This window comes from Bombina bombina, chromosome 7, assembly GCF_027579735.1.
Source record: "Bombina bombina isolate aBomBom1 chromosome 7, aBomBom1.pri, whole genome shotgun sequence".
Taxonomy (NCBI): Eukaryota; Metazoa; Chordata; class Amphibia; order Anura; family Bombinatoridae; genus Bombina; species Bombina bombina.
In genome coordinates, this window is record NC_069505.1 from 573784793 (window position 1) to 573800114 (window position 15322).

The 15322-nt window shown below is 36.5% G+C and overlaps 1 protein-coding gene across 3 annotated transcripts in view; it reads right to left on the minus strand.

Annotated features, from left to right (window-relative positions):
• The window catches only part of LOC128667087 (complement factor B), a 139548-nt gene that overhangs the window by 7728 nt on the left and 116498 nt on the right, over positions 1 to 15322 (minus strand). For all 3 annotated transcript variants that reach the window (XM_053721976.1, XM_053721975.1, XM_053721977.1), the window contains 3 exons: positions 14673 to 14767; positions 14412 to 14532; positions 3613 to 3760 (listed from right to left, as the gene is read on the minus strand). In XM_053721976.1, the coding sequence (XP_053577951.1) occupies positions 3613 to 3760; positions 14412 to 14532; positions 14673 to 14767 (364 nt within the window). The remainder of the gene's footprint in view (positions 1 to 3612; positions 3761 to 14411; positions 14533 to 14672; positions 14768 to 15322) is intronic.

Sequence of the window (15322 nt, forward strand, 5' to 3'; positions counted from 1 at the left end):
TTCACATTTAATCCCCACTGTAGGCTATTTTTCAGTATGAAACTCACACATATTATAAATTTAAATACTTGCCCCCATCCAGCTCCCTTAAGTCTTGTGCAGCTAACCAGCACTTCTGAGTTTTCAAGGCTTGGTGACATCATCATAATGTTACCAGCATCCCCAGATTCCCCCGGCGATGCAGGATTATTTGGCCACCACATAATGCCTCATAAGTGCGGAGAGGTGCTGCTATAAGCTCTGAAAGCAGCCCCCCTCTGGATGACAACACTTGGTTTTCATCTCTGCTGAAAGCATTGAATGGATGATGACCACATGTTGATGGGCACTATCCTTTTTTTTACATGTAAAATCTTAACTTCAAACATTTAATATTGTGCTCTTCTACTCTTATTTAAATGATCATTTTGATGTATCTGACAGTTTAATATTTTTAATCCCACTGGGCCTTAAATAAGAAATATAATTCATGGATTTGAAACAATTTATTGAAGGTAATTAAAGGGCCGTGATACCCAAATGTTGAAACACTCGAAAGTGCTGCAGCAAAGCTATAAAAAGCTGACTAGAAAATATCACCTGAACATCTCTATGTAAAAAAGAAAGATATTTTACCTCAAAATCTTCTAAGTATTCACATCCCATTGTAAAGGACTTTAAGCAGCAAATCAGAATGTCTGTCCTGGGGCAGGCATGGGAGTGAGCCTCATGCACATTCGTGTTATTTCCCTATTCAGTTTAAGGAAGTCTACTATGAAATCTCATGAGATCAGAGTAAAAGAGTTCATGACTGCTGATGCTGATTGGCTGCTGTTAATTTTTTCCTTTTTTTTTTACCTGCAGCTAAGCAGCAGCTGAAGTATAACTTTTTACAGAACACTGGTGAGCTGAGGAAATTGTGAGGTAAAATATCTTCCTTTTTTACATAGAGATATTCAGGTGATATTTTCCTGTCAACTTTTTACAGTTATACTGCATTAGTTTCAAGTGATTTAACATATGAGTATTATGTCCCTTTAAACTAGACTTGTGTGAATGAAGATGATTTGCATGAAGAACTTTTTTTCTACCAAACTGTATCACATAATTACAAATAAACATTATATTATAATTTTCCCCTTTAAAAAGCCATATTTTGTTTTACAGATAAATTAAAATGAACTATTTCTATCCGTACATGATATGTGGGCATGTGTGTTGATTTCCAGTAAGTGGGATAGGTACTCTCACACTGTTTAGTAGGATCTGGTGATGGGAAACATATTGTTTACATGTTTAACTGCTGTACTTTAGAGAGATAGGAAAGGCAAAATTAAACTTGCATGATTGAGATAGAGCATGTAATTTTAAGACACTTATAAATGAATTTCTATTTTCAAATTGGCTTCATTTTCTTGCTATCCCTTGTTGAAAATGAATACGCACATATCCTACACTAGTGAGAGCTAACTGCTGATTGGTGCCTGCACACATTTGTCTCTTGTGATTGGCTAACTAGATGTGTTCAGCTAGATGCCGGTAGTGCAATGATGTTCCTTCAGCAAAGAATAACAAGGGAATTAAGCAAATTTGATAAAATAAGTAAATTGGAAAGTTGTTTAAAATTGTATGTTCTTTCCAAATCATGTTGATTTTTTAGGGTTTCCTGTCCCTTTAATATACATCAGTGATGGCCAATTTCCCAACACCTGGGGTTGCAGATCAATATTATAGAAGCCTCAAATTGACATGATAGCTGACTGATGACTTGAAAGTGATTCAGCATAGCTGTAAAATGCTGATTAGAAAATATCACCTGAATATCTCTACGTTAAAAGGAACATATCTTACCTCAAAATTTCCTAAGTATTTGCACCACACTGTAAAGAGACTTTAAGCAGCCAATCAGGAGGCTTGTCCCAGGACTTTCAAGGGAGCGTGTATCTGGTAAGTTCAGGCACAGTCATGTTATTTTCCTATTCACTTTAAGGAAGTTTACCATGAAATCTCACAAGATTTCAGTTATCACAGCAAATAAAAGAATAAACTCAGCACTACTGTTGCTGATAGGCTATTTTTTTTTTCTTCAAACTTGCAGCTGGACAGCAGCTGAAGTATAACTGTTTACACAACACTTACCCTGGTGAGCTGAAGAAATTTTGAGGTAAAATATCTTTTTTTACATAGAGATGCTCAGGTGATATTTTCCTGTCAGCTTTTTACAGTTATACTGCATCACTTTCAAGCGATTTAGCATATGAGTATTATGTCCCTCTAAGGGCAGCATATAAGGGTATAAGCACCCAAATAATAATATATTTCCTACAAATATTAATTGGCTAAAGGCCTGATTTGGGTATAGCTGCAAGTTGCAGTAGTGCATTTGTTTTATGAATGCAAATTCATAACAAAAACATGGATATTCATTTTGTTTTCACGAAACAAACATACGAACAAATGCAGCAACTAATTTAATAAAAAACAAAGAAATACTGATGACTTATTAATATTCATTAGTTTTCTTTCTTTCAATTAGATTTTAAGGGGTAAATAATAACCTCTAGCGTGCTGGAGAGCAGCATTAATCTCAATCCTTCTTCACAGAACCGCAGTCTGTGATAATAGAAGGCTTAACGTGGCAGATCCCAGATCCTTCGCTAAAGAGCCTTCTCCTTTAACGTAGAGTCTGGGATCTGCCACGTTAAGCCTCCTATTAGCGCAGACTGCGGTTCTGTGAAGAAGTTTTGGGATTAGCGCAACTCTCCATCGCGCTAGAGATAATTATAACACTACATGTGATGCGAACATGTTTTTCACCTGTAGCTAAGGATTATTTACATTTGTTAAAGGAAAACGAATCTTAATGTTCCCCTGAAAAGTGCAGCAGACGAATATTCTGAAAACTAATTTTACGAATATTTGTTCTGAAAAATGTGTTCCAAAACTAATTTGACGCTGCTGCACATGTACACACTTTTATTTTCATTTTTTCCTGGGGCTACAAACTTACATAGTCTACTTTTTCCAGGGGCCGCAAAAGCTAATGCAAAGGGCCACATGATATTCATGATATACAATACTATACACATTTCCACTTTAAAAAAGTAGACAAAAGAGATATGAAACACATTGTAATTACACAACTTCTGTGGTCGTGTAGTAAATTAACATACCTGATGAGTTAGAAACTATCTGAATATATTAACACTTTGTTTTCTGCAATTGTTTTTAATAGTTAAACCCCTGAACACCTTATTTGGAGCAGTCAACCCAGACTTGTTACTAGAGTAGGCACAACAAGTCACATTCATTTTTTTACCAAAATGTAAGTTGTTTTGCAGTAGTATCTTATCACCTTTGTTAAGGGGCAGAGATGTAATGGGGTTACGTTTAAACACATAGGTAAAGCTCTGTGTGGGAGCTGAAAGCTTTAGAGCACCTGAAAAGGGCACAGCCGGTGATTGGCAGGGTTGTGTAACTGCTGCTGCTAGGCTGAATAGTTATGTCCTCCATAGTAAGACTTTGCCTATGTGTTTAACTTTTTTGCTGGGGTTAAATAAATAGTTACCTAGAGTCAGTAATGCAAACATTAGAATGTTTCTTTAATAAATTGAATCCCAAGGTCAAATTTACCTGGCTGTACTGGAGAATTCAATCTTGTCTTTCAGTTCGATCAGGGCCAAGTCATAATCAAATGATTTTGGAATATTTTTGTCCTGTTTGGCTGCAGGGTCGTATTTTGGGTGACGTTTTATACTTTTAACATTCTTTTGTTTTCCATCTATGACCATAAGAAGCAAGAATGAGAGGGGATTAAAACAGGGAGCAAGTAAGGAATAGTGTTTCCTCTAAGGCCATGCAATGTGTGGTTCCCTTATTAACTGTTTCACTGCTGGGCAGCTCATAAAACGTGCCTTAAAGGAAACATTGGTAAGGGAGTATTTAAAGGGACAGAGGAGTTAAAGTCATATGAAACCCAAACATTTTCTCTTTGTACGTAACTGGGCTTTTACTACACAAGTGGGCGGGACTTTTATAAGTGCCTGAATATGCTGTATTAGGTTTGCACAGAACGCTGGACATTTGCTTTCTTTTCTATCAGTATATTAGTAAATAATTGCCCAGATGTAAGATAGAGGGGGTTATCATTAGAGATGGGCGAAAGTGCTAAAAGTGTAATTTCGTTTGGTAGGACAAATAGTTCTGTGGACATTCGTTTTGAAAAATCTAATGTTTATAAGAATGAAAATCTATTAAAATTCAGTAATTGAATGCTATTTCATGTTTTCGAATGTTACTTTTGTTTTTTGAAATTTAAGATGTAACATTCGATTTTAACAAATAGTATTCAGAAATGCAATAGTTCATGTGGGAAGGAATTTAGTAAATTGACACATAGAAACATTCAAATTGATATATTTATATTTCGAATATTACATTTAAAGTTAGCACTAGAAATACTATTACAAATATATCTCTGAAAAAAATTTAAATTTGAATATTGCAAAATTTAAATCGAATTATTAGAAAAATTTGAATCGCATATTATATTTAAAGAAAACATTAGAAATACTATTACATTAAACGAATGTTAGAATGTTGAACAAACGTTCAAAATTCAAAACAAATTAACTAATGTGTTAAAATTTGTTTCCTTTTTCGAATGTTGCAAAACATTCGCCCATCCCTAATGGAGATACAAGCTTGATAAAGTGAGTATAAATAGGAAAACGATTAATTTTCTTTTTAAATTTTATTACAGGTACCAAAATACAAAAAAGAGGACAAAAGTGTAAATAAGCAAATAATATCATATTCTTACAATAGTTGAAAATAGACAATTATACAAAAAAATCTTATTTTTGACTTGCAACATAGAAAGGGCCAAAAACAAAAAATCTGTCTCTGAGTAGGAATAATTAAGGCTTTAATGAAATAACTCAATTGTCCAATACATTTTATTGACTTTATCCTTCTGTCCAACAGAACATTAAAAAGTCTAATCAACTGATCTATCACAGGTAAACAAATTGTCTTAAGGTTAAAGGGACAGTCTAGTCAAAATTAAACTTTCATGATTCAGATACGGCATGTCATTTTAATCAACTTTCTATTTTACTTTTATCATCAAATTAGCGTTTTTCTTTTGTTATTCTTAGTTTAAAGCTAAAGCTAGGTAGGCTCATATGCTAATTTCAAAGCCCTTGAAGGCCACTTCTTATCTGAATGTATTTGACAGTTTTTCACAGCTAGAGGGCATTAGTTCATGTGTGCCATATAAATAACATTGTGCTCATGCCTGTGGAGTTACTTATGAAAGGGCACTGATTGGCTAAAATGCAAGTCTGTCAAAAGACCTGAAACAAGGGGGCAGTCTGCAGAGGCGTAGATAGTGATACAAGGTAATCACAGAGGTAAAAAGTATATTAATATAACAGTGTTGGTTACGCAAAACTGGGGAATGGGTTATAAAGGGATTATCTATCTTTTTAAACAATAACAATTCTGGAGTAGACTGTCCCTTTAAGGATTCGTGGAGTTAACCATTCTCTCAAGATATTCTTCTTATTTACCAGTATTACCATTTATAAGAAACAAAGCCTTCTCCTTATCTATCTAATTACAATCCAGGAAAATAATATTATAAAAATCTATATGAATTATTATTATTATTATTATCGGTTATTTGTAGAGCGCCAACAGATTCCGCAGCGCTATAATTCTTGTCTATATTATTTTAGATGCCCAGAAACTAACCTTGGCCCAGAGTTGATTGATTTTAGGAAAGGAACCAAAGGTAGTTTTTCAGTGAACGATTATTAAAATGGCATTTAAAGGGACATGAAACACAAACGTATTTATTGATTTAGATAGAGCATACAACTTTAAACAACTTTCTAATTTACTTTTATTATCAATGTTTATTTGTTCTCTTGGTTTCTTTTGTTGAAAATCAGACACGTAAGCTCATGAAGGGGCACATGTCTGGAACACTATATGGTAACACTTTTGCAGGAATATTATCCATAGAGCACTAGATGGCAGCACTATTTCCTGTCATGTAGTACTAATGTTATCCATAGAGCACTAGATGGTAGCACTATTTCCTGTCATGTAGTACTAATGTTATACATTAGCAAGAGCACTAGATGGCAGCACTATTTCCTAACATGTAGTACTAATGTTATACATTAACAAGAGCACTAGATGGCAGCACTATTTCCTGTCAAGTAGTACTAATGTTATACATTAGCAAGAGCACTAGATGGCAGCACTATTTCCTGTCATGTAGTACTAACGTTATACATTAGCAAGATCACTAGATGGCAGCACTATTTCCTGTCATGTAGTACTAATGTTATACATTAGCAAGAGCACTAGATGGCAGCACTATTTCCTGTCATGTAGTACTAATGTTATACATTAGCAAGAGCACTAGATGGCAGCACTATTTCCTGTCATGTAGTACTAATGTTATACATTAGCAAGAGCACTAGATGGCAGCACTATTTCCTGTCATGTAGTACTAATGTTATACATTAGCAAGAGCACTAGAGGGCAGCACTATTTCCTGTCATGTAGTACTAATGTTATACATTAGCAAGAGCACTAGATGACAGCACTATTTCCTGTCATGTAGTACTAATGGTATACATTAGCAAGAGCACTAGAGGGCAGCACTATTTCCTGTTATGTAGTACTAATATTATACATTTGCAAGAGCACTAGATGGCAGCTCTATTTCCTGTCATGTAGTACTAATGTTATACATTAGCAAGAGCACTAGATGGCAGCACTATTTCCTGTCATGTAGTACTAATGTTATACATTAGCAAGAGCACTAGATGGCAGCACTATTTCCTGTCATGTAGTGCTAATGTTATACATTAACAAGAGCACTAGATGGCAGCACTATTTCCTGTCATGTAGTACTAATGTTATACATTAGCAAGAGCATTAGAGGGCAGCACTATTTCCTGTCATGTAGTACTAATGTTATACATTAGCAAGAGCACTAGATGGCAGCACTATTCCTGTCATGTAGTACTAATGTTATACATTAGCAAGAGCACTAGATGGCAGCACTATTTTCTGTCATGTAGTACTAATGTTATACATTAGCAAGAGCACTAGAGGGCATCACTATTTCCTGTCATGTAGTGCTAATGTTATACATAAGCAAGAGCACTAGATGGCAGCACTATTTCCTGTCATGTAGTACTAATGTTATACATTAGCAAGAGCACTAGATGGCAGCACTATTTCCTGTCATGTAGTACTAATGTTATACATTAGCAAGAGCACTAGATGGCAGCACTATTTCCTGTCATGTAGTACTAATGTTATACATTAGCAAGAGCACTAGATGGTAGCACTATTTCCTGTCATGTAGTACTAATGTTATACATTAGCAAGAGCACTTGATAGCAGCACTATTTCATGTCATGTAGTGCTAATGTTATACATTAGCAAGAGCACTAGATGGTAGCACTATTTCCTGTCATGTAGTACTAATGTTATACATTAGCAAGAGCACTAGATGGCAGCACTATTTCCTGTCATGTAGTACTAATGTTATACATTAGCAAGAACACTAGAGGGCAGCACTATTTCCTGTCATGTAGTACTAATGTTATCCATTTACAAGAGCACTAGATGGCAGCACTATTTCCTGTTATGTAGTACTAATGTTATACATTAGCAAGAGCACTAGAGGGCAGCACTATTACCTGTCATGTAGTACTAATGTGATACATTAGCAAGAGCACTAGAGGGCAGCACTATTTCCTGTCATGTAGTACTAATGTTATACATTAGCAAGAGCACTAGATGGCAGCACTATTTACTGTCATGTAGTACTAATGTTATACATTAACAAGGGCACTAGATGGCAGCACTATTTCCTGTCATGTAGTACTAATGTTATCCATAGAGCACTAGAGGGCAGCACTATTTCCTGACATGTAGTGCTCCAGATGCCTACCTAGATATCTCTTCAACAAAGAATATCATGGGAACAAAGCAAATTTGATAATATCAGTATTATCCAGGAACATCACAGATTATTTCTGCCATAACTCAACAATATTCATCATAACACTAACAGATCCTAATTCTATTAATATCTTATATATTTTCCCATTACCATTATTGAAAAGAGTGAAATAAATCTTTAATGATTCAGATAGGGCATACAATTTTAAACAATTTACCAATTAATTTTTATCATCACATTTGCTTTCTGATCTTGGTATTCTTTGTCTAAAGCTAAACCTAGGTTGACTCATATGCTAATTTCTAAGTCCTTGAAGGCCGCCTCTTATTTTAATGCATTAGTTTTTCACAGCTAGAGTGGGGCACTGATTGGCTAAAAGGCAAGTCTGTGAAAATAACTAAAATAAGGGGGCAGTCTGTAGAAGCTTAGATACAAAGTAATGACAGAGGTAAAAGGTGTATTAATAGTACTGTGTTGGTTATGCAAAACTAGGGAATGGGTAATAAAGGTATTTTCTATATTTTTAAACAATAAAAATTCTGGAGTAGACTGTCCCTTTAAGGTAAATACCAAATATGGGAGGAAATATTTAAAAGGACAGTAAACACCAGAATTTGTGTTGCTTAAAAAGGTAGATAATCGGGGGCGGAGCCAACTGCCAAAGGGGAAAGACGTTTCGTAGCTGTGCTCCTGAAACCTGAACGATAAAACTTTAATTTATAGAATTTCAGGAACCTATATCGTTATTATATTTTGCCTGTAAGATGGAAGACTTTCCTATGCACCTTTCTTCTCTGCTGGCAGGCCTGTTGGATAGAGCTGACAGTCACTTCAGCAGCTTGCAGTCCATCATCACAGAGCTACGCAACCAAGATGGCGTTTCTCGCCTACCTAACTATGACACCCACATGGCGGGCCAGACAGATGACACACTGCTTACTCACCCTTGCTGTGTACGACCACAAGAAAAGCAGCCCAGATGGGACCCAATGTGCATCCTAGATAGATTTGCAAAAAGCAACCCAACGCAATTAAGCTCAGATGACACGCTCCACATAGCTGCTGTCTCACCGGAACTGATAGGATTTCCCCAGATTAAGGCCTTGCAATGCCCGATGCCTAGTATACTCCCTTATCAAAGCCGGCAATTGTCCCCGAGCCCTAACCCTCTCAAGATACCAAGCGGCGCAGAAGATCCCTGTGTGCAAGTCACAAAGCGCCTGCACCGACCGCTTATTTCACTCACCGCTGTGAAGATTTCAGAGTGGCGGTCCATTAATGATAAGAGCCCTCAGAGGATGGGGGCCACGAGGGAAACCCATTATAAAAACTCCGGAGCCAAAAGTAAGGAATTACAGGGATTTATACCTGCAGGGAAACTAACCGCACACAGATGGGACTTGCTGGATATGTCTGCCCAGCGCCATGATCCTCAGCTACGAGAGTGGCTGGCTGCATTACGTTCTAACCTTCTCTTCAGGAGCTCAATCCTACCTACATGGAGACCTCGGTTAGGGGAATGCTTTATTGAGGACTGTTCAAATGCTGCGCTGTATCAGAGCACTTTCTGTGTTAACAGTGCTCTCTCACAAGATCCGAACCAGTTCTCGAGCTGGCCGTGGGATACAGGACAGACATGGGAAGAGTCTGAACGCAAATCTAAGTCCCCGGTCTGTGGCATAGGGTGAATGCCTAGTATACCTAATTATTTTATAGAGGACTGCTAATCCCTATAATGAACACAATTACTTAAACCAGGGGTGTCCAAACTTTGCTCTCCAGAGGTTTTGGAACTACATTTCCAATGATGCTCAGCCAGCATTTTATCTAGCTGAGCATCATGGGAAATGTAGTTCCAAAACCTCTGGAGAGCAAAGTTTGGACACCCCTGACTTAAACTTATATGTTAAATATTACAGCTCCTTTAATGTTTCACACTGGTTTGTTTAACGGTATAGCATAATCCATTATTGTTTAGTGTTAGTAAGTTACTAGTTTCACAGCTTACTAACCTCATAACTGCTGTTTTTATCAAGGTCTATACATAGGCAAGGGGTATATGATGTTCACCCTCTTGTGCAGTCTTCAACGATATTGGTCATAGGACTAATTAAGCTATTTCAACCCTCTGGTTTTAGGTTTTCTAGTATTGTCTTTATAAGTGATCTATATATTATAATGGTTCTTAACAGATTATGTTTAACATTGCTCTTCGTATCAATCTTGTCTGAGGTTCTGTTGTTAATATTGTATGATGTGCACAACAAATGTTTTGACCCCCACATGTAACGCCCGCTATACTAGTTCCATGAATCCAGGATATACCCATACAAAGCACATACCCCCCCGGCCATTCTTGTACTTCTCAATAATTAAGGAAACTTAAGCCTAAAAGTTAACCATGGTTTGCCCTTGCATTCATATGTAAGTAGTATCTGGCACTCCCTTGATAATCTCTGACGCCGAGTTCCTGCAGATTCACACTTATACGTTTTAGGAGTCTTCTGGCATGAAGGCATAGAACCATAAGGATAGTTTCTCACACAAAGACTTGTTATCGTTTAGAATTCATGCAGTGTTATTAATGTTAAGCTTTTATGATATACATGTCTATATATGCTATAAGTCATTGTATTTGTATATCACTACTTATGGCCGTCTGAATATGGGTTGAGCTTCTACTGGTGTTCAGTGTCCCTCATTTTAACAGTTTATAGGACATAAAGAACCTGATTACTTGATAGTTACTACCTCATCTCACAATATATCTGTTATGCTCCAATAGATACCCATATATCAACCATTAGGCTCTAACTTGCATTCTTCTTATTCTTAGCGTCCATAAGAGAATCAAATCTAGAGATCCTTCCTAAGTTTCCCTAACATCTCTGTATGTTTTACTCCCTATGGTCCTACATGGTCCTGAAATCCAACCATAAACTAATGAGCAGCCCAGTCAGTCATATTTAGCTAACATATATATATAGTATGGGTGTCTGCCTCTCTTTACTGCTACGTGTCATGATGTGGATATATACCACATAGCCTATTGCTCCTGTTTTCTCTCATACATCGCACTGTTTAGAGATAATTATACTATTGGCAGGTTCTCCAGTATTTATATATTCATGTCTGGGTGAACAGTTAGTAGTAGGTTATATTAGCGTTCTCCTATGTATCTAGATATTTTATTTTTAAATCTATCCTTATACTGGACAATTCACCTTTTGGCTACCATGGGATGAGTGCCTAATTTCATTAGATAGTAACACATGCATGCTCATTGCACCTAAATAGCTAAGTTAGACTCTGTCTCATTAACCTAATTAATGCTCATGTCTTCTGAAATGCATTTAAAGTTAACCTAATTACATTTGTGGTTTGAGCTTGTATGTATATGATCTCAGGCTCCCTCTATAGGAGTACAAGGGGTTGGATGAGTTTGATTACGTTCATATTAAGTAGTAATCCTTTAGTTTCAATTACACCCGCTCCTGGTGCTGACATACTAACTGGCTAACCATCTTCCCCTCCATTCCCCTCCCCTATTACATTTTGAGCGGCTCTCGCCCGCTGCATCCCCCTTCCCCATAAAACAATAGAGCTACCTCCTCCCTAGTCTTACCCTTATCTTAATAGATACCCTGCTCTTCTTTGTATATAACTAGGAGAGGACCATTCTCGCTTATATTAGATTTATAATACTCTAAAACAAAACGGAAGTCTTTCTATGTAATAGCCCACATTTTATGGAAATGTTTGAGATGTTAGAATGCATTACTTTTCTACTTATGCTGTGTATACAATGACTTGCAAATGTTTTGGGGCATACCCTATATTCTGTATCTGTTTATGACTTCAATAAAAATCATTTCAACAAAAAAAAGGTAGATAATCCCTTTATTACCTATTCCCCAATTTTGCATAACCAACACAGTTATAATAATATACTTTTTACCTCTGTGATTACCTTGTATCCCTTATTTCAGTTCTTTTGACAGACATGCATTTTTAGCCAATCAGTGCTTCCTCTTAGGAGCTTCATGTGCCAGAGCTCAATGTTATCTATATGAAACACATGAATTAACGCCCTCTAGTGGTGAAAAACTGTCAAAATGCTTTCCGATTAGAGGCAGTCTTCAAGGTCTAAGAAATTAGCACATGAACCTCCTAGATTTAGCTTTCAACTAAGAATACCAAGAGAACAAAGCAAAATTGGTAATAAAAGTAAATTGGAAAGTTGTTTAAAATTACATGCCCTATTTAAATCATGAAATATTTTTTTTTACTTTACTGTCCCTTTAAGATTCCCAAAAAATGATTAACCTGTAAATAGGGATAATAATGTGATGTAATCTGGCATCTTATGTATGTTGGATTTCTACAAAAGGCTTTAGAGACCACAGAACAACTCATACTACACAACAACACTATGTGTTCGCCAAAAAACTGTCTTTCTGTCCCACAACATTTCTAAATAAAATAGAACTCTGCAGTGACATTGAAGAATACTTCAGGAAAGTACGCCTTAAGGAATATTACTAAAATGAGAAAGAGTTGGAACCACACTGCAGAAGAAACCAATAAATCATCCTAACAAGAAAGAACTCAAACTGGATATCCCCCTCTGGACATAACCCACAAAGGAAATATAGCTAGATACATTTAGAAATATGGTAATAAACACAATTCTGAATAGAAACACCACACCGTTATACAACCTAAGCTATCAAGAAGGGAACCCAATAAGGTCACTAAAATGAAACAAAGACATTACCATCAAACCGGCAGACAAGGGTGGGGCTACTGTAATCAGGAAGAAAAGTGACATTAAAGGGATATTCAAGCCAAAATTGGAAACCACATGGATGTATTTCGGTATTGAACAGAATCATTATTGTAATATACATGCATTAGCAAAAATGCTTCTAATAAAAGCTATAGCTGTTTCAAAACTGTATTTAAGTATGCACCGGGCACCAGCATTTTACACACAGAAAGCCTAAGGTGCTTGTACCATCTGGCAATTACTCAATTTGTTAACTGCTGACATGATACAAGCACCACTGATGATCTGAGCAGCTGCATTATTTAAATTGTGAGTGCAGTGACAATATTTAGCTATGCTTCACATGCATGTGCAGAGAAAAATGTTAACACTAAAACAGTGAAAACTTTCACTAGAAGCATTTTTGCTAATACATGTATATTGCAAATATGTTTCTATTCAAAGATGTAATAAATCTATGTGCATTTAATTTGTGACTGAAATGTCCCTTTAAGAAAGCATCAAGGCAGCTCTCCAATCCTGCCCGCTATACATATCTTTATTGTTGAAATCGCATACAATAGTATTAGATGTAACAATATCTGCTATTGGTTACTCTAGCATTTATTAATCACAGAGTACTGAATCAATGTAGCCTCTAATGAAGCACATGCGCAAAACGCGTCAGACGCCTGCTTGTGACCTTTTGATGTTACTTGGCACAGCCTAATAAACGCAACAATAAGCAAGACTTCAGTCCCAGCGTATTTGTTCTTTGAGCCTTTACACTATAGAAAACTACAGGAGGACCCAACACAAAAAAAGGGTACTTTTTACATGTGCAAAAAATATATAAACAAGGCAACCCAAGAATAATTTCTGATTTTGGCACTCTAACTGAAAACATTTCTGGCTGGGTAGAAAACATCCTAAAACCTTTGGTAAAGAGTACTGCCAGCTTCATTTAAGACACCACTGACCTCCTAAATAAGCTGGCTGACATAAGGCCAGAACCAGAATGAGTCATTTTGGAAGCCATAGATGTAGCTAACAAAGTCTCCTCAAATTCCATGAAAGATTTAATCATTTTCACCCCACAATCAAACTCAGCCTTAATCGCCCTACCACACAAGTTCATTTCTTTAGATACTACCATCTATATAAAAGACTGTACAATACAATCCTACCAATACCACAAACAAGCTGGTCCAACATCATACCTCAAATACGACAGCTTCCATCCCAAACACACCATCCTCTACAGCCAAGCAATTTGTCTGTTTTGTTATTAATTTTTCGTTAGCCAATAAAAGTATCACTTATACAATTTGTGAGACTTTTTCCCGAAAAGTCCATAAAGTCTCCAATCTTCTTTAAATTAACAGGGTTGTTGGAAGGGGATAAAAATTAGGTAGATTTAAAAAATGTATTGTTCTGAAAAGTCAGTGAAGAAAGATAAAAGTTACTGTAAATTGGGGAGGCTGGGTGAGAGGAGATATAGGGGTAGATTTATTAACTGTCGGGCGGACATAATCTGCTGTAGCGGATCATGTGTGCCCGACATCGCTAAATGCCGACAGCGTATGCTGAATTCGCAGCATTTTAAATCGGCCCCATAATATTGATAGAGACTGGGTAGACTAATTTGGGCTTACAAAATACACTTACTTATATGAACCTTGGTTTTGTCAGGAGATTCCAAGTCATCCACAATAAAGCAGTGAGCGGCTGTCAGGATATAATACTCGGTTACTATGGAGCCTTTACACTTCTCTTCTGCACCTAGGCGCTGATAGGGCAAGAATACAAAGCTTTGTGTCAGTGAGTGATAATGGCGATCAGTAAATGTATACAGCTATCAGTTACTTTTTGCTTATCATGAGAGAACACACAGCTATATATTAGTGAGCATTTTCTATCAGTACTTACTGTGATTGTTATTTTAGAGATCCAAGGATATTTCTCTTCTGGATCCTCTGAATGATATTTGGAGAGACCACACATATCCATAGCGCCTGCCTCATCTGTGTATAGAGAGGGAAAGTGAGAGGAAGAGAGAGGTAAAGTCAAGAGAGAGAAAAGATGGGTCACGATTGAAATAGACAATGAAGAAAATGTGCAAAAGAAATCACATAGGGGGACACAGTGCGCTTGTATTCAATTAAATTAAAGGAATGTGCATGAATAAGGGCTGGGTGAATGTTTTGTTATGTTTAATGAAAATAATAAATGTTGGCCGCATTCATTTATTTTAAAGGGATGTGAAACCCAAATATTTTCTTTCATGATTCAAATAGAGCATACAGTTAAAAACAACTTTCTATTTTACTCGAATTATCAAATTTGCTTTATTCTCTTGGTATCCTTTGTTGAAGGAGCAGTGATGCACTACTGAGAGCTAGCTGAACATATCAGGTAAACAATGACAAGAGGTATATAAATGCAGCCACCAATCAGCCGCTAGCTCCCAGTAGTGCACTGCTGCTTCTGAATCTATCTTGATAGTCCGTTTAACATTGAATACAATGAGAACAAAGCAAATTTGATAACAGAAGTGCACTAGAAAGTTAAAGGGACAC